At 41.9% G+C, this 20966-nt stretch overlaps 3 protein-coding genes across 4 annotated transcripts; 1 reads left to right on the top strand and 2 right to left on the bottom strand.

Annotated features, from left to right (window-relative positions):
* Positions 1 to 2512: 2512 nt before the first annotated feature.
* On the bottom strand, positions 2513 to 7054 carry fam210ab (family with sequence similarity 210 member Ab). 2 transcript variants are annotated; one of them, XM_076153874.1, is made up of 5 exons: positions 6926 to 7054; positions 6291 to 6322; positions 5408 to 5857; positions 4481 to 4592; positions 2513 to 3488 (listed from the first exon to the last, which is right to left on the bottom strand). In XM_076153874.1, the coding sequence occupies exons 3-5, from the start codon at positions 5821 to 5823 to the stop codon at positions 3174 to 3176; spliced, it is 843 nt and encodes a 280-aa protein (XP_076009989.1). In that variant the 5' UTR covers positions 5824 to 5857; positions 6291 to 6322; positions 6926 to 7054; the 3' UTR covers positions 2513 to 3173. The 2 variants fall into 2 exon arrangements, with proteins under 2 accessions (XP_076009989.1, XP_076009990.1); XM_076153875.1 differs by lacking the exons at positions 6291 to 6322; positions 6926 to 7054 and having other exon boundaries at positions 5408 to 6283.
* Positions 7055 to 16649: 9595 nt separating this feature from the next.
* Positions 16650 to 18231, top strand: LOC143003262 (melanocortin receptor 5-like). Its single transcript, XM_076153828.1, has 4 exons — positions 16650 to 16838; positions 16909 to 17015; positions 17320 to 17508; positions 17661 to 18231. Exons 1-4 carry the CDS (start codon positions 16671 to 16673, stop codon positions 18229 to 18231), a joined length of 1035 nt encoding a protein of 344 aa, XP_076009943.1. The 5' UTR covers positions 16650 to 16670.
* A 1298-nt stretch (positions 18232 to 19529) lies between these two features.
* Positions 19530 to 20793, bottom strand: mc2r (melanocortin 2 receptor). The gene is made up of 2 exons (XM_076153702.1): positions 20423 to 20793; positions 19530 to 20079 (listed from the first exon to the last, which is right to left on the bottom strand). Exons 1-2 carry the CDS (start codon positions 20791 to 20793, stop codon positions 19530 to 19532), a joined length of 921 nt encoding a protein of 306 aa, XP_076009817.1.
* Between the last annotated feature and the right edge of the window lie 173 nt (positions 20794 to 20966).

Genomic DNA, 20966 nt, shown 5'->3' with positions numbered 1-20966 from the left:
TGAAGCTGGGAGTCCAGTGCACAGGAAGACAAACTATCCTATCCAAATGTCTCTGTGGGACACCCGAAAAGACATCACATGAAGAGCAGGAGGTGAAACAGAAGCCACGGGTGGAGAAATATCTAGAAGTTCTACAGACGGATGGGAGTGTTTTTGCAGAAACGCACATTGCTACATTTTGATGGAAACACTGAGTCTCCTCCCCGCTGTGAAGCATCATGATGTGGCTCTGCTTTGATGCCGCCGGGCCTGGATAGATTACAATCACTGAGACCAAGTTCATTCAAAGCTTTAGCAATGATTTTAAATTCCTTTTCACAGTTCTTTCTGTCGGATGTGCAGCGGCAGGAAACATTCGGAAGACATTATAGCTAAAGGAGCTTCTAACAGGCATTACAGACATTGTTCATATTCATTGTTCATTTACTGTGAGCGGCCTGGTCTGAATGATAAAACAATATGACGGACAGGAAGACAAAGCAGAGCCTGAAGCAGACTGGGAGCTCGTGGCTGCGCTGCCACACCCGCAGGGAGGGAAAAGGCCAGGATACTCTTCTGCACATTCTTTCATGTCCTCTGCTGAGAGTTTAACCTTCATCCTCTCACTCTGCTGAGTTCCTCTCATTAAAGCAGTGCTGAAATCTGCCTCTTCCTCGCTGAAACTTTTAGTTGAGAGTCTCCGACAAAGCAGCTATGAGTGAGTGTGTAACGTAATGAAATGCATAAAACATAGGTTACTGTATATTTCAGCAGCACTGTCGTTTTATTTATAGAGGGACCCATCTGGCAACTTGTCATAACATTCAAAGGAGTGAAACAAAGCTAATGTTCAAAGCACTTAGCCTCACTTACAAGCGCTGAGGGCGGGTGGTCCCTGAGCCCCCCCGCCTCCTGTCCTCTCTGTGAACCTCCTGCTGCAAGACGCTGTTGTTGCACCCCGGCTCTCCTCCTGCCTCGCTGGCAGGCTGGTGACGGCGATGCAGAAAAACATGCCGGCAGAAGTTGAAGAGATAAAAGACTTCACGTTCAGCTCTGTACTCTGAAGCACTTCAAGGCTTTTAGTAACGCACAGGAAACAGAAGAGGAGGAGGAGGAGGAGGAAACTGCTTTCTAGTACAGCTTGTTCCACATTTTTTTCAGGAAGCAACGTCTGCATTTTCCCTGGTTTGTAAAAAAAACGAAACGTGAACCCAATGAGCTTTAATAAAATACTGCATGTTGTTATTATAACCCAACACATCCAGATGAATGTATCTTCAGTATTCAAGTAGAGTCTCAGTAGATCTGACAAATAGTTCACCAGAAACAGACACAGAAACTAGAAAAGCTCTCATCGTTTGGGAGTTTAGAACAAGATAGAAAACAACAACTCTGCTTCTGTCCTCCCGCTGCCCAGAGCTTCACCTTTGACCTCCCTGCATAGCATCCTGACAAGTGGCATGTCTTCACCTCTGACTCTGAAGAACGCTTCAAGAAGCACAGCATGCCTGCATCCTCTGCCTCATCCTCCCTGTGGGACAACACTTTGTGTGTGTGTGTGTGTGTGTGTTTGTGTGTGTGTGTGACCGAGAGAGAGAGACAGTGAAGGGTGGTGGTTCTGCATAAACAGCTGTTCATTAGTTTGGACGTCAGAGGTCATTGTAACTCACATTTCCCATCAGTTCTCTTCCCGTATAGAGCAGACAGATCCATAACAAATGAAGGAGCAGAGTGTGTGACAGCAGGGCGCTCGCATTTGTTTTACATATCTGGATAAACACAGTGGCATAAGCAGATTTGAGAAGTATTCAGCATGGAAATCAACTCTTGAAGGCTTTTGTGGTCGAGCAAAGTGACCTCTATGACGTCACCGGGCTCATGGTGCGTTCAGGTGCTCAGCAGAAGAAATGACCAAAACGGAGTATTTAAAATATGCTTTTGTTTTTTTTTTCTGTACAGAAATACATGGAATTGTTTCAGGCATTGTTCTGCAAAAACAGAAACAGATCAGGGGATGAAGAAAGAGACAGGCCTCTTCACTCAGTGCCCCTCTAGGTTTGGTTTGCTGTCAGGTGAAACCTTTAAGATTTCCACTGTGGGGTCTTCATGCTGACAGATCAGTTGAAATAAAAGAGTAGAGACACCAGAAGAGGAAATAATCAAGAATGGAAGACAAAGGGAAATAGCAACATTTTCAGAATTCCTTAAAAGCTGACATGTTTTGATTCCAGTGCCTTATAAGGGCTCAAAGGTCACAGTCTGAACAGGTTGTTGGCCTTGACCTTGAGAGAAATCTATTTGCATATAGATGAATCTGGATTCTCTTGATTCTTAAATGATTATGGACTGTAGATGGGGAAATCCCTTCATTCCTTTCACTCAAGCATTGCGCAACTTTACACATCTGGATGCTCGTACATTTACATACCAGCTGCTTATTCTTCATTCCTTTTACATGCGGCTGTTAAACACCATGTTTGTGTTCCATGATGTGATGCTCCCGATGTTTGAGTCTAAGAATCCAGCACAGGCGTTTTAATGATCATCTTTATTGATCTATGATTTGATTTTCTGAGATGAACACTTGTGTTATATGTTATAAGTGCTTTCACATACATACCGTACCTGCAGCTCATTTACATGTATGCACAAAGTCATCACATGTAAACTGACACGTATGATTTCAAACAATCATCACTTTATGTACTTTTCAGTCGACACATTAGGAGCCACAGACACCAACATAATGCAATATATTAGTTTTGGCTATCTAATAAAAAATACATTAGAAAACATTTTTTTCCTCTCCCATTACCTTAAAAAAAAAAAAGACAGAGAGCTGCTGTGAGCCTGCAGAGCGGCGGTGATAGGACGCATACAGGTAACCATGGGAATCAAACTTTATTCTCCTGTCCAACACTGCCGCCTCTAAGGGGGGGAAGATCTTTGTTATTGTCACAAACGTGTGAATATCTGATATGATGAAGCGAGAGTACAGCCGTCAGAGTCTGAGGCGAGTCTTTGGACCAGGAGGGATGGACCTGACAACACGTGATGCAGAGATGCGTGCGGTGAAATTTAATGACAAGGAAACTGCAAAACCTCCTTCATTCTGTAAGTGCTATTTACCCCAAACTCACCCGTTACTTATTAAAGAATCATTTATTCAGAGGCGGCACCCTAACCAGGATACTTTACTCATTTTTCTTTCTGAAAAAGGATTTCCCCTCAGAAACTCTCTCTTTGGTCTCCAGCAGTTTCTCAGAGAACTTGTCCTTCGTCTCTTCCATTTTCTCAGAGAGTCGCTCTTTCGTTTCCTCCATTTTCTCCGAGAAGCGCTCCTTTGTCTCCTCCATTTTCTCTGTCAGTTTGTCTTTTGTTTCCTCCATTTTGTCCTGGATGTATTCTTTGACCGGAGGTGGCGTGGATAAGTAGCCGTGCTTGCGGAGATACTGAACGGACAGCGACGTCCCGCCCAGAGTGACCGTGTACCTGGCGGGAGTCGCAATCTGCAGGGGAAACAAGACAAAGAGGGAAAATGGCTGAATGTCCCCTGGACTCACATCTCATGAGTCCCCTCAGACCTACTTTAAAAACTAGGTCCACTTTTTTTAAACTTGATGTGCAGTGACTCAGGAAGCAGACACACACACTCACCCAGGTGAGCCATGAGGTCACACACCCAAATAAATAAATCAGATGACTCAAGTTCCACTTTCGGCAAAGTGTAACCTGGAGACCCGCTATGATTTGTTGAGGTCGCCTGTGTTCTTTATTTATCTTTACTGTGTACATCTACTAAACATTCCACTGCACTTCCCCGACAGCTCTCAGTCCTCAAGTACCACTGCACATTTCCCATCTCTCTGAGCTTTGGGACTCCCACACCGTGACTGGCTGAGCACAGCAGCGCTCCTCATCAGGATGGAGAATCACAGCCCTGACTACGTCAGGGAGGCAGTGGCTCAGTGGGTAGAGCTTCTGCTTGGGAACCGGAGGGTTGCCGGTTCGAGCCCCTGCCGAGGTGCCCCTGAGCAAGGCACCGAACCCTCAATTGCTCCCCCCTCTGCGAAGGGTGGTAAATGTAATGTAAGTCGCTTTGGATAAAAGCGTCAGCCAAATGATCGTAATGTAATGTAATGTCTAACTCAGGATATCACATCAGGACAGAGCAGCACACAGGCCAGGGGATTCATAGGTTCATGCTCATACATGTTGCATCTCCTCATACTAACCTTTACTGTTGTTACCCTTTAAAATAAGGGTTGCATAAGAAAATGTGCAGAGCAATTTCTGCCGGGAGACAATTTTGCGTGCGTTCGTTTCGTTCCAGTAAATGAAACAGATCAGGCAGCCAAACCTGAAATGTCACATTAAGTGGAACATGTGATCTTTGGGATTGGAGCTGTACTTCACTCAGACGTTGGGGCGATGCCTACAAATCACATGAGGTCCCCAGGTAATAATAGAGTCTGCACATAGCACTAATGGGTCCATTTACCTTGTACATGGCGTAAGCTGTCAGAGCGTAGCCACTAGAAGAATCTTTGAGGAGGCCAACGATAGACTCTGGCAGACCGATCATCTCCAGGAACGGCACGACGTTTACTCCCCTGGGAAACAGAGAGGAGGGAAACGCTTACAATCAACCAGCTGCACACACTTTCTTTCCTTACATCTTAAGGGGAGGATGAGGGATTTCTGCCAACAATCATTGGGCCTCACTTACACAGCGTGAACATGTGATGTGAGCTTGATGAAGACACGGGTGCATGACAATATTCAAACTATAACACAAGGGTTAACAGAGAAGGACAGGGACACGCTATTTATGTCAACAACAGATGGGGCAACACTGAACACATCACTGTTATAAGAGTGTGTGTGTGTGTGTGTGTGTGTGTGTGTGTGTGTGTGAGACCACTTCTCAGCCCGGTCTTATTGCCATGTACAGTCCTACTGTGACTGTGGCACATTGCAGGCAACTGACATCATCAAGCGTCTGTGGTGTCTGGGAGCTTTAACCATGTTACCTGGGCAACAACCCTACCGAGTTAGGCAAAGTCTGTGGACTCTTTATCAGACCAAGCAGAAGAAAACTGGACCTGCAGTTTCTGGCCCAGGTGTGAAAAGAACCATTGTAATATGAGGACAGACAGACAGACAGATGGACAGACAGATGGAATCAGCCCTATACCATGCAGCCGTCTGCTCCATGGCTCCTCATGTTACACACTATCTCATTCTAGTATTCAACAATACTACGCTGCAGCACTTTAGATCTCTCTCTCTCTCTCTCTCTCTCTCTCTCTCTCTCAAAACACCTTCTACTTGATTTTTAGTATTTTTACATTTAACCAATATAAGACTTTTGAAGTTAAAGCTCAGAGTTCTACTTTCTTCAGGGGTGATTTCCTCTCAGACTCACTTCATCGCAGCATAGTAGAAGGTTCCAAACCAGAAGGTGGACGTCAGCAGATGTAATGGGATCAGCACCTTCCCGTACTGCTTGAAGGTCCTCTGAAACCTCTGAATCAGACCGCTGGACTTGTCCTGCAGGGGGTCCACGTCTAACTCCACGGCCTCCACCTTCTCGGGCGTGTGTGTTTGTGGTGTGGAGGGCGACTGCGGCTCTTCCTCTGGTATCTGGTGTTTGGGCTGATGCGCTGCCCTGCTGGAGGCCGAGGTGGACAGGTAGCGCCGGCCTGTAGGTGGAGGAGGCAGCAGGCCAAGGGTGCAGCAACAGAACGCCGGTGGGGGATTGGGGACGGGGACACCCAACAGCAACGACCTCCCCTCTGCAACCCACCGCCGCGTCCCGTGGGACAGGATGCGCTGCAACATCTTTCTCTTCTTCCTCCCTCTCCTATGATTGCCTCTGTTACGGTCAAGCACACAATCTGGGTTTGGAAGAAATACATGGATACAAACAAAGGCACCGGCACATTCTAAATGATATCCTCACACTTCAACTTTATAACTTGAGATAAGAACAGAAAACCTTGCAAACATAATCCAACTGAAATAAGCCCATGTCTCTTTTTATGTAACTTCAGTGAAAGTTGGAGGGGAAATGGATTTTATCTGGTACAGGAAATTATGGAGGATTAAAAAAAATTCTATATAATTTATCCCCTCAAGTTATTTGTTTTGGTTTCTTCCTGTATTCTGTTCATTCTCCTGTAGACTTTAGCATTTGACAAACTACTACATACAATTACAGCCACATCGCCGCCGCCATCATCATCATCACCATCACCAACTAACATAGTTACCACACTGATGGACTAGGTTCTCTCCTTCACATGTACCTGTTAAGACCTCACAGCCATAAATGCTGCACCTGAAACACAAAACAGACCGAATGTTGATGTATTGTCATATACGCATATTAAAGGTTACGTCACCCGGCGCTCAAAGGTTATTGAAGCTAACACATTAGCAAAGAAACTACGACACGAACTGTAACACAAGCTTATTACACGAAGGTACGACATTTGTGTGTTCTTATTCAAATGCATGCAAGACTGTAGGGAGAAGCTGTTTGTTATTTTAAGATTTTCGGAAGTTATGCCCGGAAGTCCATCGTTAAATACACACGCTAACTTGACCCTAGATGCTAGTTGACATTGGCCGCTTAAGTCTGGAGGACGATTGGTCGCTTTTAGCTAGTTTTGTCTGGTTGCCGAGGTAGTTAACAGTCGGAGCTTCTAAGAGAGGCCTCTGGAGGCTTTAACAAGCCGGGATCGTGCTCAGACACGGGTCACTTTACGGGCTTAGGCCTGAATCTGAACAGCTGCCAACTTTGGCTTCTAACGCTTGACGTTAGCTCACCGCCGCTAGCAGACTAGCGCACCCACATAAACCCCGAGACAGACCGGTAAATAAGTATATTAACATAAATAAAGCCTATGTCAGAAGAGTAGAGGAAACAGCGGGTACGTACGCTGGACTTTACGGGTTACGGTCCAGATGAAACAGTTATCCTGAGTCCTGAGAGCCATCCAGGCCTGTTTGTGTCATCCAGAACATTTATTGCTGCAGCAGCGACAGCATGGGGAGCAGCATGCGCCCAAGCCGCGCAAAGGACCACGGGAAATGAAGTCCAAACGGGTCCTGGGTATCATACCGTTGGCTTGGCTGCCGACAAATTCGACAACAATTGTTATTTCCACGAAACTGTTTTGTTTTTACGCCTGAAATTTTTATATTCAAATGTTGTACGAAAAATGATTCGCTATTATTTTATATAATTTTATAGACGCATTTTAGTTAAGAAAAACTTACTTATATACTTATATATATATATAAGTATATATATATATATATATATATATATAAAGTATCCATAGAAAGGTAATACATGTTTTTATGATGAGTCATTAAAAAAGATTCCCTGATGCTTTTACACTTACTGATCATAACTTTTGGAGGCATTTGCATAGACTTGCAAAGCTGCAATTACAACAGGTTGACCAGCAGAGGGTAGACTAATCTCAGTTTTTAAGGTCGTGTCAATTCACTCTCTGGTTTTACCATCTCAAAATTTCAGATATCACAAAACCTATTTCGAAAGGTTATTCCCAGAATAGGTTTTAGAATAAGATCTTTGGTGAGATTGGTCTAAAATGAACAACAAACTCAATTATGAGTTCTGGTGTTCCTAAAAAGTGAAATGTAAATACAATGTAAGCTCTACGTGCTTCACACACAACAAACAAACAAATCATAAATCATCTGCTGACTGACCAACATAAACTTACCCACCTACACATACCCTAAGAGTCAGACAGACAGAGGCCCTAGGTTATGTAGGCAGTGAGCAGGAGCTTTAGTTTTTAGGAGCTAAACAACTGAGCGATTTCTAAACAGTGAGCAATATTTAGAAATCGATACTGTATTTAAAAGGTTAAGAAAAAACAACCTCTTTTTGCCTAATAAGAGCAGGGACGATCTATTTCATTGATCAGAATTTATGTCATTCATGTCAAGGGACTCGGCACTGCTGTTGCTTGTTGATGTTGGGGTTAAAACAATAACAATCACTGAGCAGCAACACAGCAAGACCGCAAACCTCATCCATGCTGCCAGAGGATCCTGCTCAGCTCAGCATGGATCCTACAGGAGAACAGACACCTGCTTCATTTGATAAGATCTGAATCCCACCAGGGGCCTGTTAGCGTCTGTGCTGGAGAGACTCTGAGAGGATTTATCTATTAACGCCACTGATTACCAGTGAAGTGCACTTTCTGAATTCTAATGATTCTGTGTAGGCATGTGCAGTACATAGAACACAGAATACTTCCTTTAGATACTCTTGATGTGATCTTTTTAAAGTGTCACATTTCCAAAGGATCATTGATTCATGGAGGTTTACAGCACAGGGCAGTACAAACAGCTGATACAAGATATATAGCTGCATGTCTTGTGTTTTGTTGCTGATCGATTTTCACAGTCATGATGTCATCTCAGAGATCCAGTATATTCATGTTGTGCCTGGTGGACAGCTGTCATAAATTAAAATGTTCTGCTTCACAATTATAAAGATTTATGCGAGTAACAATCAATGTGGATGTCATTATTACCTTGAAATGTATGAGAATGCTTACCAGGAAGTGCTGCAGGAAAAGATCAAGCACTTTTCATGGAAAGTCATGGTTTTCTGTCGTTACTAATTTTTTTCCACCACCTATCTAAATGTTGCAATTAACTTCAAACATGTTCACAAAGTTTGAGGCCACATCAATCGAATTATAAATAGCTTGACGACCATTCCTCTTTCCTGTAAAACACACTGCAGGGTGTCCCAGCGCTGTGACACACATAGGTTTTCTAAAAGCTCCTTGTATGTAAGCAACATCGCTACAGGAGAACTGCAGTAAACAGTTAGATGTTTATTCCAAATCAGGCCTGAGGGTAGGATCTACTAAGTCATGCTCCTCGTGATGTGAGGGCCGCCACATGTTTTTATGTGTGAAAATGGGCTGAGTATCATGGGAGCATACTTTTCACAGTGCATTACAGTTTCATGTTATCTTTGGCTGACTAACACCTCTTATCCTAGTCATTATGACATTATCTTACCTTTTATTTTTCATTGTATCTAATCAATATGCTTTAAGATATTATGTGAAACAATTTGACAGGTGAAGAAGACATCCAAGGCTCGATTCACTTCCTTTTTTGAGTTTGAGCTTTCCTGTAGATCAACACAGTGCATGAATGAAGATGAGATGAGGTGAGGGCAAGGCTACAGCATCATGTCTTTCAGCCTCACTCACTGTGTCTGATTCATGCCCCTCAGTGACGGAAGGACTTTCCACTACATCATTGAGTCATTGGAGTTCCTGTCCATGCTCTGGTTTGTCTAACAGCACCCAGCTGTTTCTTGCAGGCATCAGTGCTTTTTGAAGTTCCTCCATGCATTTTCACCTGCTGAGCTCTGTTATGTTTTGCTTCAGCAAAACACTCTTGTTCTCCTGACTCCCACATCGGCAATTCTAGGCTTTGCAATATGAGTTGCAAGGTTGAGCAAGATGAATGTGTGTTTTTGTGTTTTTAGCCAGAGGAAATAAGGAAATCAAAGGCATTTGTGATGCCATCATCACAACTTGATGGCAGTTGTGACTTTCCAAACAACAGGCACCTATTATATCCTAGAGCTGACAGGTTGGGCAGCTATTAACACAGCATAAGCACCAGAGCACATTGTATGAAGAGAGCCGTATTCAGGGTGTGAAACTCTGATAAATACATCTCAGGAAAGCAACATTAACCAGCACAGAAAAGCTGCTATATCACAGCACCAATATACACAATGTAAAGGTTTAACCTCTCATCTTTTGGGCAGTAAACAGAAGTGTTTTTCACACACCTGCCTGACTCTGGCCATATTGATTTCCTGGGAACGTCTCTATTTGTAAAAACCCCAAATTGGAGACTGTTTGATAAGTCATTGTTGTTGATGCAGATGCAGACATTACTGGTATTGAAACAGTGTGTATAGTTAGTTATAAATAGTCTGATCCCATCCCCCATGGCCTTTCCATCCATATTTCTGTCTGGCACACAGCCTTCATTCTTCTGGCTATATTTGGTGACATCACCTCTTACAGGCTACTTGTGTGACGTCCAATCACATGGTAGGCATCAGTAAGAAAGTTGTACCGAAACAGGATGAGATCCCCAAGAACACAAATAGCACATTTCTGGAGAAACAACTTCTGAGCTTTAGTTCCACACAATGTTCTTCCATGGCTGATGGCTCACCGCTATCCTCCTCATCCTCCTTGTGACATCTCACTGGCTGCCCTGACAGTGTAGCCCCCACAGAGTGTCCTTCTTCTGTCTTTCCCATTGTGATGGAAGATTGATTAGTTCAGTTAGTTCACTAGTCGTTGTCATCGCTGACTGCTCTGGTCTCAAGAGGTCTCACCAAATGCCCTGAAAGAAAGAGTTCGCCGTAGAAAGGGATTAAAAAGGATTTAAGCAATGATAATGAATCCGGGGTGTGTGTTAGGGAGCTGGTATACTTAATCGAGAATGTTCACTGTTTCTGAAAGAAAGAAATGTTATGATTGCAGTGTATTCAGTGATGACATTTTCAACTGAGAGACAGTTATTATGAACACACAACCTAGGATCAATAAACGAGCGTGCAAAGCTTTTCTATATGTAAATGTCAGCTTTTGTCATCTTGGCTCTCACAGACAAACTTGTTTTCCTGTTAAAGACATTTCTGTACATGTTCATTCTGTACGGGTCTTTCTGGTGTCAGGAGATGATTCTGTCCCCAGACTGAGAAAGTGTAAAAATTTGTATGGATCTGTAAAATATTTCCTGATTTTTCATGGGGGAAAGGGTGTTAATAGACTACACACAAGCTTCAATCAGTAAATTGTAAACGAAACAACACATGCCAGAGGACAAACGGGTATATAATGGTTACACTTTATAAATCAGATCATCCTTGGGGTTGAGCAAAGCATTTAAAGGACGCTTTGTACAAATGTAAATCAAGAACAAAGAGACTCAATATGTAGGAACATGAAAAGGGCAGAAAAAATATCCTTCTGGTTCATGAAGAGGAACTCTGTGTTCTAGATGGATATCAGACAAACAAAGCCAAGCAAACCGTCTTTCACCTCCTCTGTCTCCCCACCAGTAACGTATAGACCAGGCAGAGGGATGATCACAGTGTTAAAATGTGTGAGCGAAACTAATAACCAAAGGATGTACAGCACAGCACCAAAACAAATCAATTCTCTCTGTTCTTATTTTCAAGTGACTGGATTGTTTGTCTGTATTCACTTGTGAGGCAGGTCATTAACAAGCAGTACGTGTTTTTGAACATGATGAGTCTCCATCTTGTATAACAGCATTAAAAAGCCAAGCTTGGTCCAGTAGGAATTGAAAGGAACCTGTAAAGTAATGATTTTACATGTTAATCAGGCTGGTATGGCCAAACATGAACGATAGAAATGGACCAGGCAGCCACTGAATTACCACAAATTACACTAAATGACCACACATTCCTGTCTACTGTTCTGTTTACTGGGATTAACATCTGAGCAATAACACACAGAAAATGTAATAAGTAGTATTGTGATATACTAAATTACAATGTGATAAATCCTATCCTAATTTTGAAATTCCATAATTGTATCTATGATATAATAATGACAAATCATTACTCATTTATGTTGTAACGCCTTACAAAAGTGGGTAAATGCATACTAATGGAATGGTTTTGCTGGTGGATTATAAATTCAAATGAACCTTATAACACATAAACAACGAGCAGAGGGGAATCAAAGAGACCGGGGATTTAAAACACATTTCCATTGAAGCCTCTTTATAGTACTGCTGAAATAAATCCACCCCCAGGCCCCCAAGCCACGTCATTAAAACATCATTTTACAATTTTGTGAGGTGCAGTAATAACAATTGAATGCTCCATCATGATGAGATGACGCATTTGTTTGTTGAGTGTCATAATCACGTGTATTAAGTCCAAATTGGTTTATATTCATGTTTTTATTGTTTGGTTGACATAACTGATCTATTAGTGATCCGTCCCTGCAAGAGAGAGCTGTGACTCCCACAATTTAGAAACATCTATAAAGAAAGGAAATTGAAGGCTTTGTATTCACGGTCAACTTAGTTCCCCACTGAGATCAACTCGGGTTTCATCTTCTCTTGAGAATGTAGATGCTGCAAATCCCATGCTTCAGTTATACTTCCCCTCAAATCCTCATGTGTCCAAGATTTATTCAGCTCTTTCTGCTCCTCTGCTCTCTGCTCTCTGCTCTCCACCTTCATTATCGTGATGTTCCTGTAAAACCACTCCACTCCACTCCAACAAAGCTTGGAATTAGAGTCTCATTAGGTTTAAGAAATGACAAATTACAAATAAATTGTAATAATAGTTTGTTCTTCTTCATATTACTGTCTGTTCTCTTACAGCAGCATGTGATTCCTGTGACATCCTGTTCTAAGCAGGATGCGCTCATGTCCATGTAACTATAATTCATAAAGATCTATAGACATGAAAGAAAGCTACTGCTTCCTTGTGGGAGGCGGCTGTGTGGGAGAGTTCTAATAGTGATGTAGCTGCAGGTTGTGTCCACACTGTGGGGTGAGGAGAGTTTCTCTCTCTCTCTCCCTCTCTCTCTCTCTCTCTCTCTCTCTCTCTCTCTCTCTCTCTCTCTCTCTCTCTGTCACAGCCACCAACATCTCCAGCACTCTGAGTGAAAGCATTGATCTGATGCTCCACACAGGAATCATTCAGTCTGTGTGAGCTACTTGTCGGGAAGATTTCCCTCGCTGCTGAACAGAGAGGTGAGTCATTCTGTGTCTGTTTTACTCATTCTTAAAACAAATCGTTCACATTCCCATTTTTGCATTTATTTGATCTAACCTGGGAAAGCCCTTATATAGAGATCCTTAAGGTGCTATTAGACGATCTTGTGTTCTTCTTGAGACCTCAGGTGTGTATCATCATTCATCCATATTGTGTATCTTTGCACAGCACTGAACTGATTAGTGATAAATGTAGTTATTCAATTAATTAAGTAGTTTTTATGATTGACCATTGAGTTGATATATTGATAACTGAGGATGACTGTTTTTGCAGCTCCTCTCTAGCTCACATCTTAAATTAAATACTTGGATTTTCAGACAAAATCAGGAATATGAAATCACTAAACGCTATGTTGAAGACTAGATAATTAATCAAATATAATGAATGAATCACTCAATGGTGAGAACAACCCTGGAGTGGCAGAACCTCTAATGAAAGCAGATCAGTGAGGATATTTCACTGAAAGAATCTTTTGAATGTCTGATTGCTTGTGTTGTATCTGTGATACCTACTCCACATCATAGAGTTTGTGGGATTTTTGGTGTGTGGGTTTAGAGAGGACAAACCCATAAAAGCACGGCTGGTATTTTGACAACCACTTGCATGTTTTCACACCTGAGGGTCAAACAGCCCTGAGTGCCCTGAGTGTCCTCTACAGACAACACAGTCCATCACAGGGAAAAGGAGAAATAGGAAGATTGAAGGCTGTGCAGAAAAGCTGAGAGTATCTGGAAAATATATACGCACTGATCGTCAACATTTACCTCAATAAGGCTCGGAGATAAATGAGGCCAGCTTGCTAATGAACAATAATTCCTATTGCCTGCGTAGAATTTCGTTTTGTTTGATTTCACAGCCTCAACCAAAAGAGAAAAAGCTCTTCTGCCTCTTCCTATATATGAAACACACAAACACACACACACACACACACACACACACACACACACACACATACTGTATATATTATTATTATTATTATTGTTATTAGTTTGTGTTTGTACAGCTTTCCACCTTAATGAACACAAAACATCAACAGATAATTTTAAGAATAAAACATGTAATAAAGAAAGAGTAGCTAGAAAGACTGAAAAGTAAAATAATTATAATATTAAAATAGACTAAAATGTGGTAAGCAATAAGACACGGTGAGCTATGGAGTGTGTGAATACATTTATACATTAAAACGAGTAAACAACATGATGGGAGAATTCTGTGAACTTCAGGGTGAAAATGAATTCTTGAATATTGTCATTAAGGAAAAACAAAAAACTTGTTTTGTACTTATTTTTACGATTACTGTTACAGTTTTTAAATACAGAATTATGTCTATCTACTGTTGAAAGAAAGAGATAAAGTAGATACATACACTAATTAATCACACGATTCCCCTCACCTACCCCACCTTTCTTCCACTACTACTAATAATAATAACAACAGATTAAAGATGATAGCAGCTGGTACATTTTCATGTTGTTTCAACTTTTTAACAGTTTCTATAAAATATTTCTTTCAAAACAAAAGGTACAATCCTGACATGTTCTCCTCACTCACACACACATCACTACCAAAATGTATGCGGTGGCAAAATTCCAACAGTGATATTAGAGATATGAATAGCTGTGTGTATGGAAGAACAAGCAACAGAACAATGATTAGGTTAAAGTGATCTTGCAAACACATTTAAATTATCCTCCAAATTAACCTGTCACTGGCAACAGCTCATTACAATCAGCAGCTGTGTGCTCAATCATGGCCTGCATGGTAATAACACTGTTATTTCGAAGAGAGTGCACAAGGAAACACTCTTTGACACTATGTTAGTGACAGTGTAGCCATGGCAACCTTTAAGGCTGAGCAGCTGTTTTGGTAATATGTGTGTTCGAGTTATGAGTCACTCACATCATGCAATCAGCTGCAGATTGAGATCTCCTGTTGTGTAGAGTTGCTGGTCATGAGTTCGAAGCTTCAGCCCTCACAGAGAGCAAGTATTTATGATACACACAGTCTAATACACCATGATCATGAAAGAGCATCATATGGAAATAGACTCATTTGGCACAATTTGACACATTTGGAGCTTCATCATTAAATCTGCTTGACTATATTATATGATCTGTATATATATCTGTGTCATTGTCAATATTTTCATTTGATAATATTTGATATTTTTGGCGATTTGTGTGAAAAATATACTGGGAGGGCAATAAATTAATACGTTTTATTCTAATAACATCTAGATTATCAATAATGAGCCTCCAGACACACAACACTGTATTTCTCCCTGTCAAACCCTCTCCTGGTGTGATAAATAAGGTTTGTTAAGCTAATCAAAGTATGCACTCTTGTGTGTTCTGAGGATCAGGGTTGAGGATTGAATATTTTGACAAGGTCCATCAAGGGATAAATGTGGCTGATCTTTGTGATTGAGATTGGTGTATTAGAGGAAAAAGAACATCTTGCTCCCTTAAGAAATACATATCCATCCCTGAGAGTGGATCCATAGCAATCTGTTTGGTACTCCGCTCTGTCATACCCCATCATTCACAAACCTTGGTCAAAACAATAACTACAAAGTAGCTTTTTGAGCAATCTAGCAAACATTCAACATCCAAACTCAAGAGACGGAGTCATACTTGGAGGACTTCAATGCAATCAGGGAAATTTAACAAGAAATTTGATTCTGCCATGCCACTTTCATTTTCATCATAATTATAACTCGCAAGAACAACCAGAGGAGCACTGGTTCTGACCCAGCACTGTCCCACCAGCAGGGGGCCTTTTTAAAATCATTAGACTTGATAATTATTCATTTTATCTGGGGCTTTAAAGCACACAGACTATTGAAAACTCATCTACATAAACCTGCAGTATTACTTGGCAGCCAATTCTATGGCCCCTTTCTACATGCAGGAAGGTGTCAAAACAGAAGGAGCCTCTCTCTCTCTTGGGTCACCCTTGAAAAAAGTGAGGTCAAAAACATCTCTCTGCCAGAAACCACATACATAATCATTTGTCATTTTGAATTGCTTGCAAAAATGGCAACAAAGTCAGAAGGGCTGCAGTTTACCAGATACTAATATTGACACCACAGCATATCAGAATCATACATACCAATATAATCCATGCAAATGAAATCCATGTGGGTTTAGAGACAAAAGCTGATGTGTGAATGTAAACACGGTGGAAATATCCACATGGACAGAATTCATCAGCACGTTCCTAATGTGACTTTAACGCTGACAGGTGTTTCTTGTCTTACTAATAAGGCACTCTGAGCTGCGCTGATTATTTCTCTCCTAATACAAAAAGCATGATAATAGATTTCTAAAGAGTTGCTTTCCATTATCAAGGAGGAATGTTTCTCTCTTATTCACTTTGGCAGTATTATGTATTCTTTGGAATGAAGCTCTTTGATAATCCTGCAGGTCTGCTAAAGATGCTTTCTTGCAGCACATTAATTAAGTGACGCGAGTGGAATAATGGAATAAATTAGCCGAGAAAAACACCTTTGAATCTGGCAGCAGACTCTTAAAATGTCTGGTGAAAGTGACTTGTTTTAAATGGTATTGTTGGAAATGGGCAGATTTCGAGGAAATACACGGACAAAAAGTAAACATACTTATTTTCAGAAATCGTGACGCCCAGTGAATCTTCTTCCATCATGTTGATAGGGTGAAGGAAAAGCCAGAACCACAATAATAATCTATTTACTATTTAAATGAAAAATAAAGACCATGTGACACTGACCTCTCTACTCGTTGTGGCAGCCTGCCTGAATGATGTCATCCAGAGCAAACCTGCATTGATCAGGAGCAAAGCAACAGCAGGGATGAACGTGTCTGATGAGCCCTCCTACCATGAGGGGGCGCTGTTTGGTAACTCCAGCTGGAGTTACCCATACTATCACCAAAACTACACCCTTCTACCTCCTCTACTCCCGGACCAGACCAGCACGTCTAAGCCTGCAGCATGTGAACAGGTCCACATCGCCATAGAGGTCTGTATGTTTTATTTTGCAGTTATATGATCCCATTGTCTTTTATTAACTGTACTACATTTTGTGGCAGGTCTTTCTGATCCTTGGTATCATCTCCCTCCTGGAGAACATCCTGGTCATTTTGGCCATAATTAAGAACAAGAACCTCCATTCACCCATGTATTTCTTCGTCTGCAGGTAAATGATGGAAGTTCACATTTTGCCTGTAGAAATTATTCCAGCAATCATCAGTCATCTGCTCTGAAGGACAACTATCCCACTATAATTATAATAATCATAGTGGGATTGTAATTATAATCCCCCATTTAGCTCACATTATGTTTCCCAAGTTTGACAGCATTAAGAGTTACACTTTTGTATTTAAGAATACATCACTCACACTGTTTGGGTTCCATGAATTGTGTTTATGTTATGTATGTCTTTATGTAGAGTGAAGATGATAGTGAAGATGATCAAAGCTTGACTTGTGTGGTTATTGCAGCCTGGCTGTAGCTGACATGCTGGTGAGTGTGTCCAATGCCTGGGAGACCATCATCATCTACCTCCTCAACAACAGGCAGCTTGTAGTGGAGGACCATTTCATCCGCCAGATGGACAATGTGTTCGACTCCATGATCTGCATCTCTGTTGTTGCATCGATGTGTAGCCTGCTGGCCATTGCTGTGGACAGGTAAAGTGGAAAGGGGTGGATGGAGAGCTGGATGAATGGGTGTTACAGAGTGAATATCTAGGATGCGGGTCATCAAAGAATTTTGGTTTAACTTCAGTATCTCGAGTATCTTCCATATCTTCAGTATCCGAAATCTGTTATGTTGTGTTCAGGTACGTCACCATCTTCTATGCACTGAGGTACCACAACATCATGACAGTGAAGAGATCCGGCTGCATCATCGGTGGAATCTGGACCTTCTGCACAGGCTGTGGGATCGTGTTCATTGTCTACTCAGACAGAACTCCTGTCATCATCTGCCTGGTCTCCATGTTCTTTGTTATGTTGCTGCTCATGGCCTCCCTTTACAGCCACATGTTCATGCTGGCTCGCTCACACGTCAAGCGCATTGCTGCACTGCCTGGTTATAACACCATCCACCAGCGGGCCAGCATGAAGGGGGCGATCACGCTGACCATCCTCCTGGGGATTTTCATTGTTTGCTGGGCTCCTTTCTTTCTCCACCTGATCCTAATGATTTCCTGTCCACGGAACCTCTACTGCGTGTGCTTCATGTCCCACTTTAACATGTACCTCATCCTCATCATGTGCAACTCTGTGATCGACCCGCTGATCTACGCCTTCAGGAGTCAGGAGATGAGGAAGACCTTCAAGGAGATCATCTGTTCGTACAGCCTGAGAAATGCTTATGCCAATGTCTGTGCACCGACGGGTAAATACTGAGGAGAAATAGACTGAGGAGAGAAATGTTAAGAGTATACATTTCTGAGAACTGGTTAATGTCAGTATGTAATTATGTAAGTAGTCAAAATATGAAGTGGGAAGAGGATGCTCAAGGGCATATGAATGTTTATCTTCCACAGACACAGAGTGGCTGCTTTATTACGTACATCATTTACACAACCAAAAGTAGTGTTACATTACCACCCTCTGCGAAGGGTGGTAATGTAATGTAAGTCGCTTTGGATAAAAGCGTCTGCTAAATAATCGTAACTTAATGTAATGTAATGTAGTCAGATTCATTTGATGGCTGCTGCTTGGAGGCTGGATCATCAGAAAGAAGCTATTTCTGAAGAGCGGGAACGTGTCTAAAGTGACAATATGTAAGAATGAGGCTGTGTTACAATCTTATAGACGGCGCCTGTTTATGTGTTCACATCACGTCCAACTGGAATAAACACTTCAACTTTATATGTGTTTCATTTTAGCTGCTGCTAAACTTTTCCATGGCCTCATTAGAAAGCGGTTTAAAGGATGCTCTTCTGCTCTTCTGTGTGCTTTGTAATTGCCTTGGCCTTCACAAATGTTTTTGTAAGTGTTTTGTTGGTTTAGAGATTAAAACAAAAGAATAGACTCGCAAACAACACTCATCAGAACACAAAGGACATTTTTAAAAATCACTTTCACTGTCATTGAAGACAGTGAAAGAAAAAGAGAGGCTCAATCTGCTCTCTATATTTATACATAAATAAAGCAAAAGGTCAAAATGTTACATGTGTTCATGTACAGTATCAAGACTATTCAAACAACAACATCAGATTTCTTTTGGAAAGAAAGAAGAATATTATCAGAATGTCATAAAAACAATGAGAACATTTGTAATATTCTGAGAAACATGTAAAATTTCAATATTAAAAGTCATTTGTTGTCTTTGGTTGGAACCACATGAATAATTATGATCGTCAATAAAGAAATGATAGATTTAGCCCCTAAAGGACATTTATTCAGTTTGCTGGTTAGGGGGAGCATGTTATAGTTACTGTATGAAGGCCTTGTGGCTCTAGAGGGCGCTGTTCAACGTCGGGGAGGCTGGCCTATATGACATCATGAGGATTAGGTCATGTTGGTCTCCTGATCCTGTTGCTGCCTCCCCTTGGCCAAAATTGGTCCAAATATCTCATAACTTGTTGGATTTCTGGTACAACGGAGCTCGATTTTGGATTATATTCACTTAATTCTCTACTCAGCAAACTCCTCTCTCTGAACTCCACTTAATAAGGACCTCAGTGCATATTAACGCCCTAAGACCTGTCTGAACAAAGCAGCATCTTTCTATAAGTGTGTCTGAGCTCTGCACTACGGAACGCATAGATAGCCGGGTCAATGAGGGCGTGGCTCATCATTAACACCAAGTGCAGCTGGAACAGTGAGCGGTAACACTCACAGTATGGGTTCAATGGGCACAACATGATGATGATGAGGTGGAGGAAGAACGGTGCCCAGCACACCACAAACGCCCCAAACAGAATGGTGAGAGTCAGCGCCCCTCTCATGCTGCCACCACCCCACAGACGACGCCGACACTTCTTCTCACCACTAGTTAGCAGAGCTGCAATTTTCCTGGCATGCATGCGTGCCAACATGAACATATAGACATAGAGGAAGCAGATAATCACCAAGGAGAAGATGAAGAAGACAATAAAACAGATCATGATGAATGTGGAGGCAAAGAACCTCACCATGAGCACAGCTGACACCCCACAGGTGGTCCAGATGAGCCCCAAGATGGTTGCCGCGCGTCGCATTGTCATGATGTTGTGGTAACGAAGTGCATGGAAGATGGTGATATAGCTAGAATACAAGTTAAAACAAATAATTATGTCTTGCTTATCTTATACTTAAATACACTCCGTAAGAATAGTTAACTGTTTTGGGTCAATTAGGGCATTTGACTCTACATTGTGGAAGTTCATGTTCATTGCACGGTATTGCACTTGGAATCAGGGATTAAATGGAAATTATTATTCATGAAACTGTCACCAAAAGATGACTTGTGTTGCTTCAGTGTTGTGGTACAATGAATCAGTGACAGATTCAAACATACCACCGCTTATGATAATAACTAAAAATGTTCTTAAAGGTTGTATAAACCCTGTACCCTTCCCTGCTTGAGAACCTGAGCCCTACTACATACCGGTCCACAGCAATGGCCAGGAAACTGAAAATGGACCCCACAAATGACATGCACAGCAGTGAGTCCATCACGTCATCCATCTTCTGCTCAGAGGAGCCTTTCTGGTCCAGCTGTCCTACATCAACGAACATGAGCATGAGGTTTTCCCAGGTTTTGCTCAGGCTGGCGATGGTGTTGAATGCTGCCAGGCTGCAGATGAAACAGTACATGGGACAGTGGAGGTTTCTGTTTTGCATGACTGCCACCACAACTAAGAGGTTCTCTGCCAAGCTCACCACTCCAATGGTGAGAAAGAGAGGGATGGGGACCTTAAACTCGGGGCAGTCTGATTGGTTCATCATCTGGGCTGTTGATACTACGGTAGCGTTCATGGTCAGCCGTGACGAGGGGCTGTCCTTAAATCAAGCTGCTGCTCCTGCAAACTAAACTAAACTGAAATATTGAGACATAATTAAGGACGGTTTATTCATTAAAGTTGGGATCCTGGTGGTGCGCTTGTTGTTCATCTATGGTTAAGGTTAGTAAGCTTTACAAGTTTCCTTCC

Source organism: Genypterus blacodes, unplaced genomic scaffold (assembly GCF_046128005.1).
Source record: "Genypterus blacodes isolate CSIRO-AG114 ecotype Tasmania unplaced genomic scaffold, CSIRO-AGI_Gbla_v1 ptg000059l_1, whole genome shotgun sequence".
Lineage (NCBI taxonomy): Eukaryota > Metazoa > Chordata > Actinopteri > Ophidiiformes > Ophidiidae > Genypterus > Genypterus blacodes.
The sequence above is the reverse complement of the archived record's forward strand: the minus strand, read 5'-3'. Positions and strand labels throughout refer to the sequence as shown.